This window comes from Emys orbicularis, chromosome 1, assembly GCF_028017835.1.
Source record: "Emys orbicularis isolate rEmyOrb1 chromosome 1, rEmyOrb1.hap1, whole genome shotgun sequence".
NCBI lineage: Eukaryota > Metazoa > Chordata > Testudines > Emydidae > Emys > Emys orbicularis.
In genome coordinates, this window is record NC_088683.1 from 118,492,142 (window position 1) to 118,515,313 (window position 23,172).

At 46.0% G+C, this 23,172-nt stretch overlaps 1 protein-coding gene across 2 annotated transcripts in view; it reads left to right on the top strand.

The window, feature by feature from the left end:
• Positions 1-23,172, top strand: part of CACNA1C (calcium voltage-gated channel subunit alpha1 C) — a 607,732-nt gene that overhangs the window by 583,080 nt on the left and 1,480 nt on the right. For both annotated transcript variants that reach the window (XM_065403340.1, XM_065403334.1), the window contains exons 37-44: positions 1,802-1,904; positions 10,635-10,736; positions 12,461-12,588; positions 13,991-14,125; positions 15,249-15,601; positions 18,345-18,473; positions 19,023-19,132; positions 20,114-20,217. In XM_065403340.1, the coding sequence (XP_065259412.1) occupies positions 1,802-1,904; positions 10,635-10,736; positions 12,461-12,588; positions 13,991-14,125; positions 15,249-15,601; positions 18,345-18,473; positions 19,023-19,132; positions 20,114-20,217 (1,164 nt within the window). The remainder of the gene's footprint in view (positions 1-1,801; positions 1,905-10,634; positions 10,737-12,460; positions 12,589-13,990; positions 14,126-15,248; positions 15,602-18,344; positions 18,474-19,022; positions 19,133-20,113; positions 20,218-23,172) is intronic.

Genomic DNA, 23,172 nt, shown 5'->3' on the forward strand with positions numbered 1-23,172 from the left:
GAACAACATCTCAGAGGAAGCACAGATGTAACAAATTACAGCTTCATTTACTGATAATCTAGAGCGTAGGTTCTGGGGAATTATCTGGTAAACACTGCTTGCTGCTTTATTAGCTTCTAGTCAGGCCATTTGTTAGCCTATATTATAGATTCCTTGCTAGAGTTTGCAGACTCCCTGGCACAGGAATTATCAGGTATACATAGTGGTAGATGCTATAGACATATTAGCTGGAGAAACAGAGTCATGTAGGCTATAAAGACCCATCTGAGGAGGTCTGCTGCCCCCTAGTGGGGAAGACAGGAATAGTATGTGTTTACTCCGAACCCGGTATACTGTAATCCTATCCCCTGGCCTATTTCAGATGGGAGTAACCTTCCCCAGGGCTCTTCTGTTGAGAGACCGCAGGCAGTTTCTAGTTGCACTCAGTGCCCTGGTGGGAATCCATTAGCCATATCAAGCCACTATGCGACTAATAAGGCTCTTGGATAACTGTAGCCCTCAAATATCAATGATGTATGCATGCAGTAGAGACAGATAAATAGATAAGATAGATATGGTCTCTGAAAGGTAGACAGAAATAACAGGGGAGGGGAAATAGCTTTTAGATTTTTCTTCGTACCTAATGCACCTGGGATGAATTATCATTCCTTAAATAATTTCTACAGACTAAACAGCAGTATTACCTACATATTGAAATAAGAGAAAAGGGGGGGAAGGGAGGAGAGTCTGTGTGTGAAAATTTCCTCCTCAGTTCCTTAGTTAAAAGCTTCCAGTCATCAGAAAGGATTTGCCCTTGTGAAGGATCTGTTTCTAGCCTGTGTGTTTCCTTTCTCCTCTATGGACAAATTTGTCCTTCTCCAGAGACTTATAAAGTTTACGTGTTCCTCTTGTAGCTGGTTATTATCAGTCTTAGAATATAACAAGACTTTGGGCAGAAATACATTACTTTTTGTGGCTGCAACCAGACCACTTCAGCCTGTTATTTTGCCAGATCTCGCATGCTAAGCAGCGTCTGGTTGAATCACTGAAACTTGGAACTGCAGAAAGTGGAGGTGGGGAGTCAGCAGCTGGCGTTTTTCGCTCCCAATTCGGCACTGAACCATGCCCAGTGTGGAGGTGTTGGGGGCAAAGTGTTAGTGACAGTGCCATCTTTAGGATAAAATGTAAAATCAAGGCTCTTGTGTCATTATAGATCACCTGGCCCAAGGGGAAGGATGTTAATTCCAGTTTATCATCCACATTCTGATTTAGACAGCTATGGTCTGCCTCTCTAAAATTCTCCATGCAGTTGCAGTAGGATATGGTATTAACTTCATGTCCTAAAAGGTGGTGGAGAGTTTCTGTGATCTGTTAAACAGCTCTGCACCAGAGGTAGCTACATTTCAGTGGTGGGCAAAGTGATTCCTTATAGATTCCAAAGCACTTCACAATCATTAGGAATTAAAGATGCCATGTAAATGTAAAATGTTGCTTCTACTGTAATAAATACCAGTCTGTGTAGATGCATTGTGGGTACATGCCCACTTGCTACTGGGGAAAGTGGAGAGATAAATTATGTCCCGACCTAGAAAGGGTTATTCACATTGAAGTACTGTAGTATATGCCTCTGGGCAAACACATTCTGCTGTTATGATGGTATGAAGAATCCTTTCCTATCTGTGTAACCAAGCACATGGACTGTGTCTGCATTGGTGGGAGGGGTGATAAGTCTGGAGAGCAGTGTGAGGGCATGAGAAAAAACGTTTTGTTGAGTAGTGTGTGCTGACTGCATGATTGTTCTGTTTCTTCTCCCTACCCATAGCGCCTAGTCTCTATGAATATGCCACTGAACAGTGATGGGACTGTCATGTTTAATGCCACCCTCTTTGCGTTGGTCAGAACAGCACTGAGGATCAAAACTGAAGGTAACCGACTCAGGCTGCGCCTCCTAATCTCAAAGAATGTGTATGACGCATGTGGTTTTATTTCATGCATGTGACTGCGTGTGATGACTGGGAGCGTAGATGGATGACACCTATGCTGAAATTTACTGGGTTTGAAAATGACATATGGAATCACATGCATAAAATGATTCCAGCTATTCACTTTGAGTGTGTGCCACGGGAAGCAAATGTAAATGTGTAAAAAGGAATAACACCCTAGAGGGACGGTACAATGTTTCTAGCTAAGTGTCATCCAGGCAACTGGTACCTTTGTAGTATCATTCCTGATTATTAGTAATTTTCCTAAAATTCCCTCTTAGATGATCTTGCAACTAAAGCTGCAGCTCTAGTGAATGCTCAGATAACGGTCAGGAAAAGAGGGGAAAAGGTGGCATATGTGCCAAAGCTGTAAATCTGCACCTTCAGAGGGCAGCAAATAGGCTCTGGGGTAGCAGCCTGAAATCACTGACCACTCTAGGATGGAGAAAAGATGCTACCAAGGAACAATCACTGGCCAGGCCAAAGGGCTAGATCCTCAGCCCCCGCTCTGTCACCTTTGCACTACAGGGCAGAAGGTGAGCTGCCATAAAGGACAGCTGAGGAGATCCCTTGTGTGGGGAGCCCAAACGTGGCATGGAGCTGGTCTAGCCATATAAACACCACCCAGTACTGGTCTCCCTAGCTGTCGGAGATGTCCCTTGAATCCTCCTGAGAGATCTTGATGGAACTTTCTTGGCAGTATCTGCAATCCCCTGCCAAAGGTGTCTAGGTTTGGCAGCCTTATTTCTTCCTCTGCCGTAGGACGCTTTCCCACACCAGTCAGCGATAACTTAGGCTGGCACAATTGCAGTACATAGGCTAGCAGCATACGGGCCCAAGCGGCTTCAGGATGCCAGCTGTGCTCTCTGTGCCCTGGTTACCCTCAGGAGGGAGATATCAGCTAAAATCACCATTGCCTGAGGACAGTGGTGCCAGTATTCAGTGCCATTGCCCTATACTCCTAGTTTCATGCAGCCGAGCAATTCCCTCTTCACTTCTGTCACCCGGGTAGGCCACTCTCAGCGTGACTGGTGCTATGAGTGGCGCGGTGCACAAGCACTCCGAAGCAGAAGTGGCAGTAAGCAGGTCTTGTTTAAATCTTTAGGGGAGCCAGGGAAGGCAGTTCTGAATCTTAACTTTCACTTTCCATTGTGACTATACTGACAACGGTAATTCTGTGTTTTATTGCCTCTTCTAATACGGCACCGCACAACACCACAAAGAACTCGGTGCCTACTCAGCTGAGCCTGCCTGTGCTGCACACAAGGACGGTTGCTGTCCTGGCACCGACATCTCAACCACCTATGACTATGCATACGCCGCCGCACCAATCGGCACCGGCCGACCCTATGGCACCCCTGCCACACCCAGCGCTATATATTCTGGCTCCTTCTACCGCTGCACCACAATTTATTCATTCCAGTGATTTGCTAATCTTGCCAACTTCACGTTCTCCATTACTTGGTACCGATCTCTCACCGGGACCGTCGGCACAGCTCCGACAGCTATCCCCTATTCCCTCTCACTTTTCTAGTGATGAGGATGATGAAGTGGAGGGAGTTTTTTCACCATACCATTCCTCCCCCCTTCTCACTCCTACTAGCATGGGACCAAGGAGACCAAGGTCCTCATAATCCAGGGATTTACCACCCGGGTATGGACACCAGAGGATGGGAGCATCCGTGTCCTTCCCCTGATAATGGCATTATTGGAACCCATGGGGGCCCTACAGCAGGCACCACGGTAGCCAGTACAGCCCACGTAGAGGCAACATTAGATCTCTTCCTGTACCCGTCCACAGTTCTGTGACGGACGGACAGGAGCAACCTGCAATGGTGCACGCAGATGAGGAGGCACCTGAACCCTCCCCAAATAATAATAATTCATCCACCTCACCGGAAGAGGCTATTATGGCCCTACCCCCAACAACAATGGATGATTTTACTCATTTTCAGGACCTCTTCAAAAGAGTGGCCAGTGAGCTCAAGATCACTCTGGAGGAGGTGTCAGAGACTCAGCATGACTGACATATTACCAAGATCACCCTACCTATTAATGGAGTCATTATGGATACTGCCAAGAATATCTGGCAAACCCCAGCCACCATACCCCCTACCTGCAAAAGGGCAGACTGGAAATACTATGTCTGCTCCAGGGGCTCAGAATTCCTTTTCACACACCCAGCACCAAATTCACTGGTAGTAGAATCAGCCAACCAAAAGAACAAACAGCAGCATTTCCAGTCCACTTCCTCTGACAAGGACAGAAAAAGAATGGACCTACTCGGCCACAAAGTTTATGCATCAACCATGCTACAATTTAGAGTGGCAAACTATGTGGCCCTACTGGCCAAATATGATCACAGAAATTACAGGAAACTCATGGACTTAATGACGTCCCAGAGGACAAGAGACACCAATTTAAAGCAATAATCTCTGAAGGGCAGATTATTTCCCGCACGGCATTGCAGGCTGCCCTTGATGCTGCGGACACATCTGCCAGGTCCACTGTGACGGCCATAGTGATGCGTCAGGCTTCATGGTTTACCTCTTCTTCTTTCCCACGCAAGATTCAAAACACCGTGGAGGATCTTCCCTTTGATGGCGAGAAGTTATTTGCAGCAAAAACCAATGAGGTGCTGCACACCATGAAGGATTCCAGAGCGATGCTTAGATCCCTAGGCATCCATACACCGGAAACTAGAAGAAGACAATACAGGTATCAGCCTTACCAACGCCCACGATACCCAGCCAACACACAACAACAGAGGCCATACGACCACCAGCAGCAACACCACCAGAGACCCAGGCATCAACGACGACGCCTCACAACATCGGCACCGTTGCAACTCCCTCCATCTAATAAGCAGATTTGGTCGAGGGTATAGAAGACCTCCCAGCCACTCCAGCGCTTATACTTCTCATCCAACCTTTTGGTCACCATTTACTCCCGTTCTACCACAACTGGAGAGCCATCACTATGGACAAATGGGCCCTAGAGGTCATCCGATTGGGCTATTCCATCCCCTTCCTGTCCATATCTCCTCGCCCCCACCACTCCATCCCTCTTCAGGGACCCCTCTCCAACAAGAGGTGCAACATCTTCTACAAATAGGAGCAGTGGAGACGGTACCCGATCAGCACAGGGGAAAGGGTTTTTATTCCCACTACTTTTTGACAGAAAAGAAAAGTGGGAGATGGCAACCCATCCTTGACCTCAGGCAACTCAACAAGTTCGTCAGAAAGCAAAAATTCAGAATGGTTACCTTCACAGCCATAATTCCAGCACTGGAGCAGGGAGATTGGTTTTCAGCCCTCAACCTGCAGGATGCTTATTTTCATGTAACTATACACCCCGCCCACAGGCGTTTTCTCAGATTTGTTATGGGCTCAAATCACTATCAATACAGGGTTCTACCCTTTGGTCTCTCAACAGCACCCCGCGTCTTTTCCATGATTCTCGCGGTGGCAACAGTGCACCTACGAAAAATGCGAGCGGAGAGGGCTAGAGTCATACTAATAGCCCCTACGTGGCCCAGACAGGCATGGTCCTCATTTTTAACGAGGATGTCAGTTTGCCCACTGATTCCACTTCCCCCCCTTCCGAAACTATTATCACAACACAGGGGTCAACTACACCACCCCAACTTAATGATGCTGCACCTCAAAGCAATGATTCTCTAATGAGGAACTAGATTGCTCTGAACAGGTACAAAACGTACTGTTACATAGCAGAACGCAATCCACTCGTATCACCTATCTCCATAAATGGACTAGGTTCACTCCCTGGTGCTCCCCCAAGCACACCGCTCCTGCTTCTGCCCCTCTTTCACTAGACTAATACTAGACTATCTTTTAGAACTTAAGCTATCTTGGCTCTCCTTTAGCTCCATAAAGGTTCATCGAGCAGCAATTCTAGCGTTTCACAATAAGACCAGAGACACTTCTATCTTCGCGCCCCCCCCCACATCACAAAGCAGTTCCTCAAGGGCCTCCAGACCCTATACCCAGACATTAGACCACCCACTCAACCCTGGGACCTACACTTGGTCCTCACATGCTTGATGCACCATCCATTTGAGCCACTTGCAACATGCTCTCTCCTACATCTATCCATGAAAACTGCATTTTTAGTTGCCATTACATCTGCCAGACATGTAGGAGAACTTGGAGCACTTATGGCTGAACCACCGTACATTATATTTTTTAAAGACAAAGTCACACTCAGAACACATCCTAAATTTCTCCCAAAGGTGCATTCCTCCTTCCACCTCAATGAACCTATCCATCTACCAACTTTCTTTCCTAAACCGCATGCCAACACTTTGAAATCAGCAATGCACACACTCGATGTGCGCAGAGCATTGTCCTTTTATCTGGATAGGACTAAGCCCTTTAGGGCTTCCCCTAAACTTTTCATTTCAATCGCAGAATGATCCAGAGGCAAATCCATCTCTACCCAGAGAATATCCAATTGGATAGCAGACTACATCCGCTTATGCTACCAACTAAAGAAGATGAATCTTCCAACTTCTGTTAGAGCACACTTCACCAGATCTCTGTCAATGTCTGTGGCATACGTAACATTCCCCTCACAGATATTTGCAAAGCCGCCACCTGGGCTTCAGAGCATACCTTTGCTAAACATTGTGCTCTTACTCTGGGACCCCTGACCGACATTCGAATGGGCTGAACTGTGCTGTCTACAGCTTTCTTACCAGATCCGAAGTCCCTATCTCCTTAAGAGATGCTGCTTTTCAGTCATCTGGAGTGGAGCAACCACAGGGACATCTCTCGAAGAAGAGGAGGTTACTCACCTGTGCAGTAACTGATGTTCTTTGAGATGAGTGTTCCTGTGGGTGCTCCACTACCCACCCTCCTCCCCTCTACTTCGGAGTTTGGAGCGGTCTCCATTGTAGAGAAGGAACTGAAGAGCCCGGGCCACCCGCGCGCACGTTATTGAGGCACATTTGGCGCGTGAGGGAGGCACCGTGTGTGCGCAGCCCGTGCAAGTACTACTGTAAAAATCTCCAAGCGAAGGCACAGGGGCGCACCAACACCTGGAGTGGAGCACCCACAGGGACACTCATCTTGAAGAACGTCAGTTACTGCACAGGTGAGTAACCTTCTCTTACTTGTTATTGTACAGTGTGACACAACTCAGAGGTCCAGTGACAAGCACAGTGTAATAATTATCAATGTACCACAAGCAACACAAAATGAATAGGTGCATTGACAGTGTTATATTCATAGATGTACCCCAACCTAACATAACTCCTAGCAGGCCCCAAAACTGCAGGGCCAGGCAGAGCACAGACCACCACAGCACATTACTGCGGCTTGCTGTAAAAGTGCTCTTTCAAAGCCTCCCTGAGCTGGATAGCTCCACGTTGAGCTTTTCTAATAGCCCTTATGTCTGGCTGTTCAAACTCAGCAGAGAGCCACTCCGCCTCTGCCACCCACCCTAGCGGCAGCTTTTTGCCCTTTGCCTCACAGACATTATGCAGGACCCAGCAGGCAGCTATAATCATTTTTTTTCACTGAGCTCCTGTCTTGTCAGTAAACTACGCCAGTCTCCCTTCACTCTACCAAAAGCACATTCAACTGTCATTCTGTACCTGGTGAGCCGGTAGTTGAATCTTTCCTTGGTGCTGTCGAGGTGGCCGGTATACGGCTTTGGGAGCAAGGGGTAGGCTGGGTCCTCCAGGACCATTCTTACCATCTCATTATCCCCAGTGGTAATCCTCTGTTCAGGAAAGAAAGTCCCTGCTTGCCGCTCTCTGAACAGTCCTGTGTTTACTTAAAGATGTGAGCGTCATGCACCTAACCTGACCAGCCAACGCTGATATCAGTGAAGTGTCCCCAGTGAGCCACCAACACTTGCATAACCATAGAAAAGTTGCCCTTTCTGTTGATGCACTCTGTGGCAAGGTGTGATGGGGCCAAAATAGAGATATTTGTGCCAGTTATTGCCTTATCACAATTTGGGTATCCCATTGCTGCAAATCCATCCACTGTGGCCTGCACATTGCTGAGAGTCAACGTTCTGCATAGCAGGAGACGATTGATGGCCCTGCACAGTTGTACAACAGTAGCCCCCACAGTGGATTTTCCTGTTCCAAAATTGTTTCCCACTGACATTTCCACAGTGCAAGCAGCACTCACTTCTCCGCTGTCCATGCAGTTCTCATTCTGGCGTCCCTGCACTGGAGGGCTGGGGCAAGCTCAGCATGCAGATCGAGGAATGTGGCCTTGAGCGTTCTGCAGCTGCTGCTCATGGTCCCATTCTTGCGTTACGATGCGATCCCATCAGTCGATGCTCATTTCTCGGGCCCAGAAGTGGCACTCCACTGTCTGCAGATGCTCCATGAATACCATCAACAACCTTGCATTGGTTCTCACTATGTTCCACAGCAGTCTGTCCTCCATGAAATCATCATGTTTCCCGCTGATTTGGGTCTTCTTACGGCTCTACGATTACCAGAGGATCGTGCGTCCTGTGCGTGCAACGCTTATGACAATAGTGCAAAGTTGTGCAGGCTCCGTGCTTCTGTCAGAGATGGTGGAGAACAAGGATGGCAGCGTGGGTTTGTGGGATTTTTTAAAAAGTGCAAAAAATATGGGCTATAGATGACAATTTGGGATGGAGACCGTTGAAAACTGGGAAGTTGACCTCTTGCTCCCAGTCACCCCTGGGCGACTTGTTTTGGCTCCACCAGGCATTGCCAAAACTTCCCAAAAGATAGTGGGCGCTGGATGGTAGCGGGTTGCACACTGGGATACCTATCCATGGTGCACCACACTGTGCATCAATACAAGCACTGCTGGTGAGTATGCGCAGCGCTGACGCAGGGAGGCAAGTATACATACGTGCACAAGGAATATACTAACTGTTTTAGTATAAATATCAGTTTAATGCTGTCAGTATAAATATAAATATCAGTTTTATGCTGATGTAACTTGCGTGGACCAAAGTTTGTGGTGTAGACATGGCCTTAGCTTCAAACCATGTAAGTGTGGTCTTCATGGTTAAAACAGGAGACTGGGAATCAGAACGCATGAGTTCTAATTCCTGACTTTGACACTGACTTGCTGTGTAATCCTGAGCAAGTCACTTAACGTTATCATTCATTAAGAACTGCTGGTGTGCACAGTGCTGTGCAGAACATTGGGGAGGATGGAGTTCCCATAGGAGCTTCCAGTCTTAGGTCCAATTCTGCAAGCTCGTTGTGTCAGGAGGTGGAGGGGACTCCTACTGTAAGTCCACAGGGGGCTTACAAAACTGGGCCCCTCATTAGTCTGACAGAACATTAGGGGCATTGAAAGCACCAGATGGGGTGGAACCTGAAAGGGGTTCAGAAGTAGGGTGACCAGATGTCCCATTTTTAAAGGGACAGTCCCGTTTTTGGGGACTTTTTCTTATATAGGCGCCTATTACTTCCCACCCCCTGTCCTGTTTTTTCACAGTTGCTATCTGGTCACCCTATGCAGAAGGCAATATTGATTTGGTTGTAAGAGCCTGGGAGTTCACTTAGGGTAACAATGATAGACTCCATGAGGCAAGTGCACTTGGGGAGGAGAGGGTGGTAGTTTGATCCACCAGGAGAAGGAAGGGAATTCCATGCATAAAGGACTGCATGGAAGAAGGGGCATACATGAGAGTCAGAAAAATAAACCAAAGGGGCTGTAAGGTGGGCAGCTTGAGAAGAGAGAGGCAGTTGGAAGGGGATCACAGACAATGGAGATACTAATATTTACTCAGTCCCAGAGGTGTTGCGTTGCTTGATTCAGTAATGTCTGTTAAGGGGGTAGAGTTCCTTGGATGCAATATGCAATATCCTAGTCCCTGGTATGGTCCCCTCAAGTATTTTTGTACCATGTTTATATACCTCGCAGGTGGAGCCTATTAAGCTCTCAAAGCCCTTCCTCATAAAATAAGCAAGAATACCTTTAAAATAGCCTTTGTGCTAGTTTGTCAGAATACTCTGCATGTCTCTAGTGCCTTCCCCGTAGCACTTCACGCACCACCAACTTCAGACTCTCAACTTCCCTGTGAGGTGGTAGTACGTATGCTTTGCAGATGGGGAAATTGTGGCACAGAGCAGGGAAGAGCTGGGAGTAGAATCCAGGTCTCCTGACTCCCAGCTGTGCTGTTACTACAAGATGGTTCTTCCTTCGGAAGTAGTTCCCCTCCACAGGCCCTCTGCTGTCACTGCTCGACCTTCACTGGACCTCCGGAAAGGCGGGAAGTGCTGTATCTGATCACGCATGTGGTCATTTATAGCATAAAATGGTCCTACAGTTTTCTGTCTCTCGGCCAGGCTGCCCCAGGCAATGCCCATCCAGAGCAGACGTCCGACCACACCCAGAATCAGAATGTGCGCTCCCACCTTTCCATCTCTCCACAGGGAGGTGTGAGCAGCTCCTGAGTCTCTACACATTTAGGAATTAGACTGTCTGCTGTGAGCACGAGGGAGTAAGCCATGGTCAGACAATCCCATTGCCCACATCCAATTGCCCTCTGCTGCTCTTGAAGCATTCTCCTGCTGTAAGAGAGTGCATTCGGCAGACTTTTGAGCCACTCTTTTCCTTTTGGGATGCCGGAGTCTAAGTGTGAAATTTTCTCCTCTGCTGGAGCTGGCTTAATTCCTCTGTTCACTGATTCCCCTGGCAGGTAACCTGGAGCAAGCCAATGAGGAGCTGCGAGCGATCATTAAGAAAATCTGGAAGCGCACCAGCATGAAGCTGCTGGATCAGGTTGTGCCCCCTGCAGGCGGTGAGCAAACTAGCCTTTCCTTGTCTGTCTGTCTTGTCACCCCTTTCTCTACCTGCTGTTTGTCTTTCCATAATCCTGTCACTTTTGTGGTCCTGGGTGGGATATGGGAGGCATGCTTTCCTCTACACGATGGTATCTGTCAGACTGGACATTACAGCTGGTTGAGTGCTGATCATGCTTGTATCAATGAATGTGTAACCCTCTCAATGGGCAACTTTTGGGAGGACGTGGAGATGTCAGGGTGGGAGAGAAAACAATATTCTCAGATGCATACACCAGATCTAAATGGGGTGATGTTTACAGTTCTCTACACACTCCCAGTGAGCCAGGGACAACAGGATTTTGCCTTGCATTACGCATGGCCTTTCTCCGGAGGGCTAGATGCTTATCAGTATTGCATAACTCTAACGTGATCCCTGGTACAGGGTGTTCTATTTATTTGCCTTGTCAGTGACTATTTGCTGCCAGGGAGAGAAGAAGCAATAAACATTTAGTAGCTGTAGGCAGGGCATAGGAGAGCAGAGTAACATCACTTTTATCAGCATATCAGAAATAAACCTTCAACCTTGAGCGAAGGCTATGGCCTCTTTTCCTGGGTTCCTAGGCCTGTGCTTTCAGCTTGGACTCCTGTCAGATCCATATGGACACAGTGGGCCAGATTCTCAGCTGGTGTAAATTGGCATAGATCCACATCTGGCCCAGTATGTTATTGAGGTAGATTTGGGAGTATGCACCGGGATTTTATCTGAGGCATGCTTTCTGTCCCTCTCCCTCCCCCCCCTTTTCTGCTACCTACTTTCTGTCTCACTCTCCCCTCTCATCCTCTGTCCCACTTTTCTCTTTCCCACAGCCCCTTTATCCATCCCTCTTTACCCTCTTGCTTGACCCCTTCTCTTAGCCCATCCTCCCCCAACTCCTGACCCTCTCACAGCATCAGAACAATGACCCCCCTCTCTTCTGGCCCATCCATCTCCTGACAGCTCATCCTCGGCAGGAGCATGATTGACACTTGTGGTTTCCAGGCACTGGGCGTCTGGTCTCCCCTCTTGTACCTTAATAATGAGCCTTCATGCTGGGCTGGTGAGCCGCGCTGCATTATTGCTGACCCCCCAATCAGGCTGTCACTCAGAATTGCACTTTGGGGATCGTCTGTATTTAAGGTCAGATCCTGAAATCTTTGCTCAGCCCTTGTCCTCACGGAAATCAATGCCCCACAAAACTTCCATTGACTCCAGGTGGGTTTTGCCTAAAAAATTGAGTTAAGATTTGACCCATTGACGTCAATGAGAGTTTTGGCTGAGTAAAGGGAGAGCAAGGACTGCAGGATTTGTCCCTTGGTTTGAAGCAGGTACTAACTCACAACAGGACGTTGCAGGTACACTGAGGTTTTATCTGGGAAATTGGTACAAGCAACTGAAATGGTCAGGAGCCATATCTTTATAGTAAATGTACCCATCAGTTATAGGCATTCTATACCAGTATAGCTAACCTATGCCCGTAGATGTAAGCCATCTCTGACCCCCACAGAGCCTCTGCAAACAGCTATGGCTCTGGAGTAAATGTTCCCTCTAGCCTGCTGTACTTCTACCCTGAAAACAAATGCCTTTGCCTCTCTTTGGTTCCTGGTATTTCTTCTGTAAATGGCAAAGCTTTGCAGCTTGTATTGGTGAATTCACTGTTTACAATCAGCTGCTTGTTTGCTTTTGGAAATATCCCCCATGCAGATGATGAGGTGACAGTCGGGAAGTTTTATGCCACTTTCCTGATCCAAGAGTATTTCCGGAAATTCAAGAAACGTAAAGAACAAGGCCTCGTGGGCAAACTCTCACAGCGGAATGCTCTCTCCTTGCAGGTGAGTGATGGGCAGATATGGGCCTGGGTGCCACAGGAATGAAACAAGGACATAGAGCTGGAGGTTTAATAAGTTTGTAGACTTCCTTAACCTTGTTACAGTCAAGGACACTTGGCCATGCCTCCTTCCCAGCAAGTGCCACGCACTTTGGGAACTGTACTGAGCAACTGACAGGCCCCTCAGTAGAGGGAACATTGGAGGCACCTTGAGCTGCCATATCAATCCCTCCAGATAGACGTTCATCTATCAAAGGCCATGCACCCTTCCTTATGTTGGCGGGATGCTGGGGTGAATTATGTTCATAGTTGATAAATCCATTGGTAATGTTTGGGAAGTGCTTTCCATTTGGATAGTTAGTTCCATTTGGTTTCCATTTGGATAGCTGGTACTAAATAAATGTAAGATCGTTACTGTTGTCATGTTTCATCCTAAACCCCTCTGAGGAGGGGGTCATTATGGATAGGTCAGGGAAGGTGTCTAGCAGTTAAAAAAACCAAGGCAGATGCCTGGATTCAAGAGGCATCATAGTCCAGCGGATAGGTCATGGGACTATGAGTCCTGGGATCTAGTCTCAGTTCTGCCACTGATTCGCCGTCTGGATTGCTAGATTGCGTGTCAGAGGCTTCCACTGCATTTCTGAAAAAAGAATTCTGCGTTTATTACAGCTACAGAACTCAGAGCAATCCCTAGCTCTATACACTTCTGAAACTATTACAGTAAGAAAGAGAGAGAACACTGGACTCCAAGCAAACAATGTGCCATGTGAGAAATAGCCTGATATGTACACAGCATCAGCATAGGACAGCTTTACTGTTTCCTAGAACAACACTAATTGAGACACATTCCAATTAATGAGGTCTGGTAAATGCTGGGTGTAGTTTCTGGCTAAAATTTCCAAATCTGGGTGCCAAAAATTCAGCTCTCCACTCCCTATTTAAGTACCTGAATAAAATTGGCCTGATTATCAAAGGGGCTGAGCTCCCGTTGACTTCAGCTGGAACTGTAGGTGCTCAGCTCTTTTATTTGTGTGCCCAAATATGGATTGAGGAGCCGAACTCGAAAGCACCCACACTTGCTCATTTGGGCTGGTATGTTTAGGCACATGTGCAGTACTTGTTAAAACAAGCACCTGGTAATGAAGAGTCTTCGGTCCTATTGCTAATTCCGCCAGAAATTTGCTAGGCAGCCTTTAGCAACTTACCCTCTTTGCGAGTTGGTCTCGCCACCTCTAAAAGGGGAATGGGGTAACAGTACCTGCTGACCTCACAGGGCAGTGGTGAGGTTAAATTAATCAATGTTCATAAAGTGCTGGGTAGCAGATGATGTCCAGTGTAAAGTGATACTGTTTTTATTGCTTACCTAACTACATGGAAACAGAGTGTTACATGGTACTGTTTTCCAGGCCGGGTTGCGCACATTGCATGACATTGGGCCAGAGATCCGACGGGCGATCTCCGGAGACCTGACAGCCGAAGAGGAGCTAGACAAGGCCATGAAAGAAGCTGTTTCCGCTGCCTCTGAAGATGATATCTTCAGGGTAGGTGCTACTGCTGAAATCCTTCTTTTCCTCTTGAATGAGGCTACGTGCTGAGCTCAATACATTAGATTGGGCAATGCTATATGGTACATTTCAGTTTCTCTCTCTCAGTTTCCCAGGCTGTATTATAGAGAACAGAAATGGAAAATATAAAGCTATATGTCAAATAGAATCAGATGGCCAAATCCTGAGGGCCTCATGTAGTGTTCACTCCATTTTTCCTCAGTGGGAGTTTTGCCTGAGTAAAGACTAAATACAGTCCGAGTGAGAATGTCAGGGTTTGACCCACAGAAATTGAAAAAACGAATCAGGTCATCACCTCCATGCTCCATCCTATGCATTATTGATCCACTACATTCTCTAGTGTTTTGTTTAGTCCACTTTTAAGTGACCCAAGCAATGGGTCTTCCAGCATGTCCCTGGGAGACGGTCGCACCCCCTCATACATCTCACAATGGAGAATTTTTTCTGAACAATCAGGCTAAATTTTCTTTTTCTTAGTTATGCCTTTGGGCAACCCTCAACATTCCCTCTCTCTCCTTGGTGCCTCTACCCTTCAAATACTTACAGAAAGTTACTCTCTCTCCCCTTCATTATGACTTAGTCAAGCTCTACGTAACAGGCTCTTTAAACCTTTCCTCACTAGTCCCTCCTGCTGGTTAATCGTTTTCGTTGCTGTTCTCTGAATTCCTTCTAGTAAGTGGATCTCTTTCTGGTACTGTGGTACACAGAATTGAACACAATAGCCCAGATTCTCCATCCCACCCAAACTCCACTCAACACAGGAATGGAGGGGAAGTGCAAAGATGGCTCTTCACCACTTGTAGAGCCCTCTGTATTCTGGAGCTGGCTCTTGTCATCTATCAGAGCACTACATTAGAGCTCATTTACAACGGACCCCATCACAGCCTCTCTGACAGAGATGTCCATATTCTAGGATTATCTCCTGGTAGGGAGACATTCTGCTTGTAACGGGCCATATCACATTACCAAATTGGTCCCCAAATTTTCTTTCTCCAAACATTGCTTTGAGGTGCAGTGACAAACACCAGGCCTGGAGAACTGTCCTCATTTGCACCTATTCTCACTCACCAAGAGAAAATGTTTTCTGTTTTGCTGACAGAGGGCTGGTGGTCTGTTCGGAAACCATGTCAGCTACTACCAAAGTGATGGCAGGAGCTCATTCCCCCAGACATTCACCACCCAGCGCCCTTTGCACATCAATAAATCTGGCAACAACCAGGGAGATACGGAGTCCCCATCACACGAGAAGCTAGTGGATTCCACCTTCACTCCCAGCAGCTACTCGTCTTCGGGCTCCAACGCCAACATCAACAATGCCAACAATACTGCCTTGTCCCGCTTCCACAGCCCACCCAGCTACCCAAGTACTGTCAGCACAGTGGAGGGGCATGGCACACCCTTGTCACCCACCATACGAGTGCAGGAAGCCCCTTGGAAACTCACTTCCAAAAGGTAAGCTCCAAAGAAGCAATGGGCTAATGAAACCAACGCATATGTACAATTTTTAAAAAATGATATTGCCTAGTGAAAGTCATGCTCTGACAGTCTAGAGGTGGGACAGGGTGCTGTCGTGCATGGGATTTGAGGTGAGCTCTCAGGCTCATCACTTGCTGCCTAGACCAGCAATGCTGCAGAAGCACCACACGCAGCCTCTGGAAAGAAGCACTGCTTAGCACCACCATTGATCAACACCCTCCATCTCCCAGGCTATAAAATTGGTATCTGAAGGGAGCTGCATCCTAGGCTGTAGGGAGGTGTTTTACCTAAGGCAAATTAAATCGAAAAAGAAGGGGGAAATGCAATTCATACTTGCAAACACTAGAAGAGAGACTCTAGACCAGTATTTCTCAATCAGCAGGTGACAACTCCCAGGGAGCTCATAAAATGCAATCTGGAGGGATGCGAGGCATTCAAAAATGTATTATAATCTAAAGCAAAGGAAATTTCACTCCCAATCTCTCCATACAGCCTTACCCTTCAAAGTCAGATATTCGCTGTTAACCTGTCAAAACACACACGAATGAATTATATCATAGGCTTATCGCTGTTATCATTCATACATGTTTTACTTGGTTATAATAAATGTAAAGGGGTCATGAATATTTCTGACTTCAAATAAAGGGTTGCCAGCCTGAAAAGGTTGAGAAATAATTGTTCTAGAGAAGAAGAGAAGAGAATAACAAGACGAGGATGCCAGAGGTGTGTGAGTTTGTTTGAATAAAGAATCCAATAGCTTTTCCATTTCCCAGCCTTCCTTTTGGAAACTATAGGAATTTGACAGCTATTTGTTTCCATACTTCTCCTCCTCCTTACTTGTGTTTATGTTACATTCCTGACATAGTCTTCTTTTTCCCCCTTGCTTCCTTGGTGAACTAGGACACATTACTATGAAACATTGGGACGGTAGGTGTTTCCTCTCATGCTGTAATGTTCTCCAGAGTTGCTCCTGTTGAAGTTAATGTCCAAATCCCCATTATTGTTTCACTTAAGCCCTTCCTAAGTTCGTAACTCTGAACAAAACTTTATGGTTGTTCTTTAAAAGTTTACAACTGAACATTAACTTAATGCAGCTTTGAACCTTTACTATGCAGAAGAAGAATGCTGCTTTCCCTTTATTTTTTTAGTAATTTACGTTTAACACAGAATTGTACTGTGTTTGCTTTGTGTGTGTGTGTATCTCTGCTGCTGCCTGATTATAAATGAGGTGTGTGGTTGACTGGTCAGTTTGTAACTCTGGTGTTCGTAATTCTGAGGTTCTACTGTAATAGTAGTATGGTGTCTTCAGGAGACATTCACCAACTAGGTTCCTCTAGCCATAATGCAGACAATTGTATGGACTCTGGTAGCTGGATTACCTGGTGGACTCATGTGGAATTTTCACCTCAATCTCCACATGATCTCAGACCTGACCCCCGTCATTCTTTGATCATTGCAGAGTGAAGTCTGTTTTATCCTGTTCTTACCAAAATAGTGTAGAGTTTGGCTAGAGCTTTGCCATGTGGGCTGATGAGGGAATGACACTGTTATACAGGACCTTTTCTTCACCCATACAGCTATGATTGCCAGTCATCCCCTGTCTGATCACTCAGACTAGGGTGACCAGACGTCCCGATTTTATCGGGACTGTCCCGATATTTGCTTGTTTGTCCCGCGTCCTGATATTTTTTTTTTTGCTCCCCCCTCTAAACCCCCCCGCGTCCCGATATTTCCTGTTAGTGATCTGGTCACCCTAACTCAGACACTCTTCCTTGGATTTTTTTTTCAACTGACCCAATGCACCATACGTATACTCATTTCCCTCCACTCCACCAAGTGGAGTGAACCAATGACCAAACAACCATGTTTCTTCACTTCTCCTATTCCCACATGGTGCTTCTCTACCACACTGCTCCCTGCTGACAGCACAGGTAACAGAGTGAAAGTTTCAGATTTCTGAAGCTCTCCATGCTGGCATTTCAGAGATCCAGGTTCTGTTCAGCTGCTTGCACAATCAAACTGCAGCCTAATACCAGGAAGCCCAGCAAAGGAAATGGAGGGAGGAGGAGGAGGTAGAGATGGAATTCAAGGTGCTCCACCCACCACAGAATTTGAATAGCACCCATTGAACTCAATTGAAATTACTCATATTCTATTATTGGAAAATAAGGATCAAGGATGGAAAAGACAAGGAGAGAGAGAAGATGAAAGAGAGCAGAGGGAGAGAAATGGCACAGAGAGTGGAAGACAGGAAAAAGAGACCATAAGCATCACAGCTGAGAGGGGTGGTATAATGTCAAGGAGGCACCCTTCTGAAATTCCTTACCGGCACTTTTTGCCACCATAGAAGAAAATCCACCCCTCTCTCCCTCAGGGAATCCATCTCAGGTTTTATACTGAGCCCCAGGGGACAGGACTTTAGTAATTTAGTCAGTGCCCTGAATGCTTATTCAGTGCAGGCATGATCAATTGCATTCATAGTATGTACATCACTACTGACTCTTGATGCTTTGATTAAGGAGCTCCAACTAAGTGGGGACAAAACAAAGGGTCACTTGTATTTATGAATTGTGCTTCTGTCTTTGATCATTGATTTTTGTGTGATGGCTCGGCACTGGCCATAACAATAAACGCAGACAGATGGAGCCCTGTCATTTTGTCTCAATAGCAGCTTTTCTTTACCATCTCCAAATTTTGACTTGCCTTTTTTGCTCATTAGCTCCAGTTCCAGAGACAGCCAGCTGGCAATCGTTTGCCAAGAGGAAGTATCTCAGGATGAGACTTACGATGAGAATTTGAATGAAGACGTAGAGTACTGTAGCGAACCAAGTCTGATCTCTACTGAAATGTGAGCTTTGCAATAGAGTGGCTAAGCTGTTTGGGGTTTTCTGGTTGGGGGGCTGTGTGATATCTTTCTTTAAAGACCCTTCATCAGTTCAGCCTAGGGAATGGAACTAAGGGAAGGCTAGTAAGAAGAAACAGGTTTGCAGATGGAACACTGCGCCAATCCAGATATCAAAAGATGAAAAAATGTGCTTAAGCCCAGGCAAATAGTATTGGGAAAGGAATTTTTTCTCTGACTTTTTGAAGTCCCTTTCCTCCCAGTGGTACCAGTGGCAGTGCTACCTCCAGGCCCCTTCACCATCCATTTCTAATGTCTAACGTTCACCGATTTCATCACCAGAGCTTTCTCTGTCCCAGCCTTGGATGCTGTCTCTGGAGCATTTAGATCTGGCAAACTAACAAGTTAGCTACATCCCTTCTTTGTGAATAGAGTGTTCTTCCTCTTCCTCATCTCCTTCCAAATAGTGCAGCCTTTCCCTAGTAGAAGAGGTATCCGATCCAGCATGATATCCTGCTCAAGTGATGGTTCCAAACTCTCTGTTTTTCATTCCAGGCTCTCATACCAAGATGATGAAAACAGACAACTGACTCCACCTGAAAACAACAAAGGCGAGGGCTCCAGGCAGTCTCCAAAGAGGGGGTTTCTTCGCTCCTCGTCACTGGGTAATATTCCAGCAGGATGTACAAGCTGTGCTTTCTGATGCCTTGACTGATTTCTCACATCTTGCTGGAGAATCCTGTCATGTGTGGCCTCAGGTTTTGATGTGCACTTTGCTTCCCAGGAAGAACATGAGACACAGAGTGCAGGATAAGATCTAGACAATGCACGTCTTACCAGCAGGCCTCTCCATTGCTTATATACTGCTCAGTCAGTGTATAAATCTGTGGTTCTCGGGATGGCATGCATCTATGTGAACTGGTTGGTTAAGTCTGCATGTGAACTAGGGGAACTTATCAGAGCTCTGTGGGCCCAAAAGAACCTCCTCATAGAGCCAGCCAATAGAGTGAATTAGTATGTAGTAGTCTTTTCTTTAAATATTGAACAGGGAGAAAGAAAATGTTCTTCTTTCTTCTCTTGCAAAAGAAAAATGATGAATTTCAGTACAAGCAAATACACCGAGAATCTGGTCTCTGCTTTAATTGTAACTGAAACTTTTCAAGTGTTAGGATTTGCAGACTAAAGTCAAGTGCGGTCCTTTGATCATGCAGTTTCACAGAAGTACTAGCCCCCTCACATCAGTGAATCCTTACATTGTTGTAACATGGTTCACTTCCTCATCCAACACCGTTACAACTCATTTTGCCACACTGTTCAGAAATCTTCAAGCATACCTAGGAGGATCATCAGTAACACAGTTTCTACTAGCACTATTGTTAAAAAAAATAATCCCTGTCCAGAATATGTGCTAGTTTTCAGCTGTCTTGGAACACAGCTGTTGGTCAGACTTTATGATGCTTGACAAACTTTTTCAAATACAGTTGCTCTAGCAAGGTGCAAGGTATCAAGGTAAAGTGGACAGGGCCTACAATGGGAATTTTTCCTCTACACCCCCAGAGGTATTACACTGATACCAAGCTCAAGTCAGAGAGTCTCTGTAATATGGTGTGAATGATGATCACAGTTCTGTGCCATTGGCATTGCAGGTCGAAGAGCATCTTTTCACTTGGAGTGTCTGAAGAGACAGAAGAACCAAGGTGTAGATGTCTCCCAGAAGACAGTTCTGCCATTGCATCTGGTACACCATCAGGTAAGATTTAATTACTAAGCTGCGGCCAACCAACCCAGCTGAACATTTAACATTTGCAGTGCTTACCAATGGCACCACTAGACGACCTCTCTGAAACCATTAGAAACCAATATCAAAGATGCTGTTGTTAGAAATTGTTTTTGTGCTCCTGTCAGCTCCTGGTTTCAGGATTTTCATAACTCCCAGAACAAAGCTGCAGGAACATGCTCTTCAAAGTTGGCAACATCAGTCAGTACCTGACATACATGAAGGGGAAAAAAACAAAAACCTAGCTAACATCTCATGGTACAAATAGCTAGCCAAATCCATCCCTACTGTAACTCCATTGACTTTGATGGAGCTATTAACATGAGTAAATGGAGAGGGACTACCTCCACTTCAGTACAAAAATAATCAGTTATGCTAATCATTTTTAAAAAGTAAACTGATTACATGTAACTAGTCAGTTTCTTAAAAACCCTGACAGAGACATACATCAACTTAGTGCTTTCTATTTGGACATATCTAGATGATTAATCCGCTGTCAACTCAGAAGTGAACACCTGTCCTTTGTTTGATGCTAAACTGTCTTTCCCTGTCTGACACTATAATATAAAAACTATTGCAGAAACAGTTTTCATATGGCACTACCAGCCTTGGGACATTTGATGTTCCTGTTGGTTGATTGCACATTTCTGGGGTGCTCTTATTATCTGTAGAGTAGTATTAGTATACGTGATTCTTAAAAAGCACATAAGAGGGTAAGGTCCTTGCTTCAAGGAGCTTTCAGTCTGATTCACTGAATCCAGTACACAGGTCAACAGTTCAATGCAAGAAGGCCTTGTGGAAGACTGTACTGGGGAAGCATGTCCTTCATTTCTTTGACTATCAGGAACTCATGGTGCTGCGACAGAAAAACCATCCAGTATTCCACCCCATCAACATTCCCTCTAGTGTAAAAGATGTTAATGCTACAAGAAAACTCCACTATCAGAATTATGGTCTTCTGGGTTTGGTAATATTGATTGCTGCTTCCTTTCAGTGGGTGAAATTAAAATTTGCACTGTCCATTGTAAACAATCTGTTAATTTCCCATTAGATATTAAACACTGTAGGGTGTCTTCTCATTGTGAATACTTGAAGAGTTATTCATAGGAAAGGCTCACACATATTGATTTATGAAGGATATACACATATATAACTTGCTGTGATCCTTCAAACACTCCTGGAACTTTGTCAGTATTGTACTGGTTGGAAACACAGCTTGTATTATATTTCTACAACAGGCTGAAGAATCAGTTCAGTTGTGCTTAGGGTGACCAGACGTCCCAATAAAATCAGGACTGTCCTAATTTTTAGGCGTTTGTCCCGCGTCCCGACCGATGTTTGGTCGGAACGCAATTTGTCCCGATATTTCACACTCCTGTTTTTTGTTTGTTTGTTTGTTTTGTTTTGTTCCACCGGCGGGACTCCGCTTTTTTTTTTTTTCCTCCCCCTCTGCCGGCGGGACTCCGGGACTCCGGGACTCCGGGTTTTTTTCCTCTCTCTCTGCCGGTGGGACTCCGGGACTCCGCTTTTTTTTTTTTTTTTTTCTCTGCTGGCAGGGACACCCCCCCCCCCTCATGTGTCCCGATATTTTCTTCATCCCATCTGGTCACCCTAGTTGTGCTTCTAACCAATCTAGGACCCATCCTGCAGCCTGTTCAATTAAATGGAACTGCTTATGAGAGCAGAGACTGCAGCATCAGGCCTTTAGGGGGAGATATTCAAAAGGCCCAAAGGCCAGTTAGGTGCCCATTTTATACGGAAAATTAATAGGAGCTGGACAATTAGCTGCCTTCTGTGCCTTTAAAAATCTCCCCCTTTATGAAAAATGTTTGGGTAACTGACCCATGGCACTAATAGAAGACTCTTCTGTTATCCCATTTCTTTGTGTGAAATCATCAGCATAGCATATTTAGAAACTGCTCCTGTTTGTGTTAAAGTCAGTTGCCATTGATTTCAATGGGAGGAGGTCTGGAAAGTTAATGAGGGAACTTTCTGCTTACAGATAGTACAAAATCACAACTTTTTATTTTCTATGGGTTGGCTTCTGATTCCCTTGCTCACACTGAGTAGTACCTTACTCTATGGCTTGGTCTACACTTACCCCCCAATTCGAACTAAGGTACGCAACTTCAGCTACGTGAATAACGTAGCTGAAGTTCGAAGTACCTTAGTTCGAACTTACCTCGGTCCACACGCGGCAGGCAGGCTCCCCCGTCGACGCCGCGGTTCCCCCGTCGACGCCGCGGTACTCCTCTCGTCTAGCTGGAGTACCGCAGTCGACGGCGATCACTTCCTGGTTCGACTTATCGCGTCCAGACAAGACGCGATAAGTCGAACCCAGAACTTCGATTCCCAGCCGCCGAACTAGCGGCTGGGTGTAGACATACACTATGAGTTGCCCTATTGACTTGTGGAATAAGGTACCATTCAAGGTGAGTAAAAGTATCAGACTCTGGCCCTATGGAAAAAGAGATTTCTTTGAATCACTTACTTAGTTAAAAGGTACTACATGACTCATGAATTATGTATTTAAATTCTTTTGAGGGACTGGGTGGCTCAGGGGACTAGTAATGGATATTGATCTTTTCACTAATAGATCACTACATAAAATACAAAGCAGGTTGGTTTTAACTGAAATTTATTACCAACTAAGGCTGTGTCTAAACTAGCACTTATGTCAGCAAAACTTTTGCTGCTCAGAAGTGTGAAAAAACACACCCCACCCCATCCCGAGCAACATAAGTTTTGCTGGCATAAGCACTCATGTGCACAGTACTATGACGATGGGAGACGCTCTCCCGCCAACATAGCTACCGCTGTTGAGCTGGTTTTATTATGAGAGAGCTCTCTCCTGTTGGCCACACGAGCGCTCTTACAGCGGCACGGCTGTATCGGTACAACTGCGCCGCTGTAAGCTTGTAAGTGCGG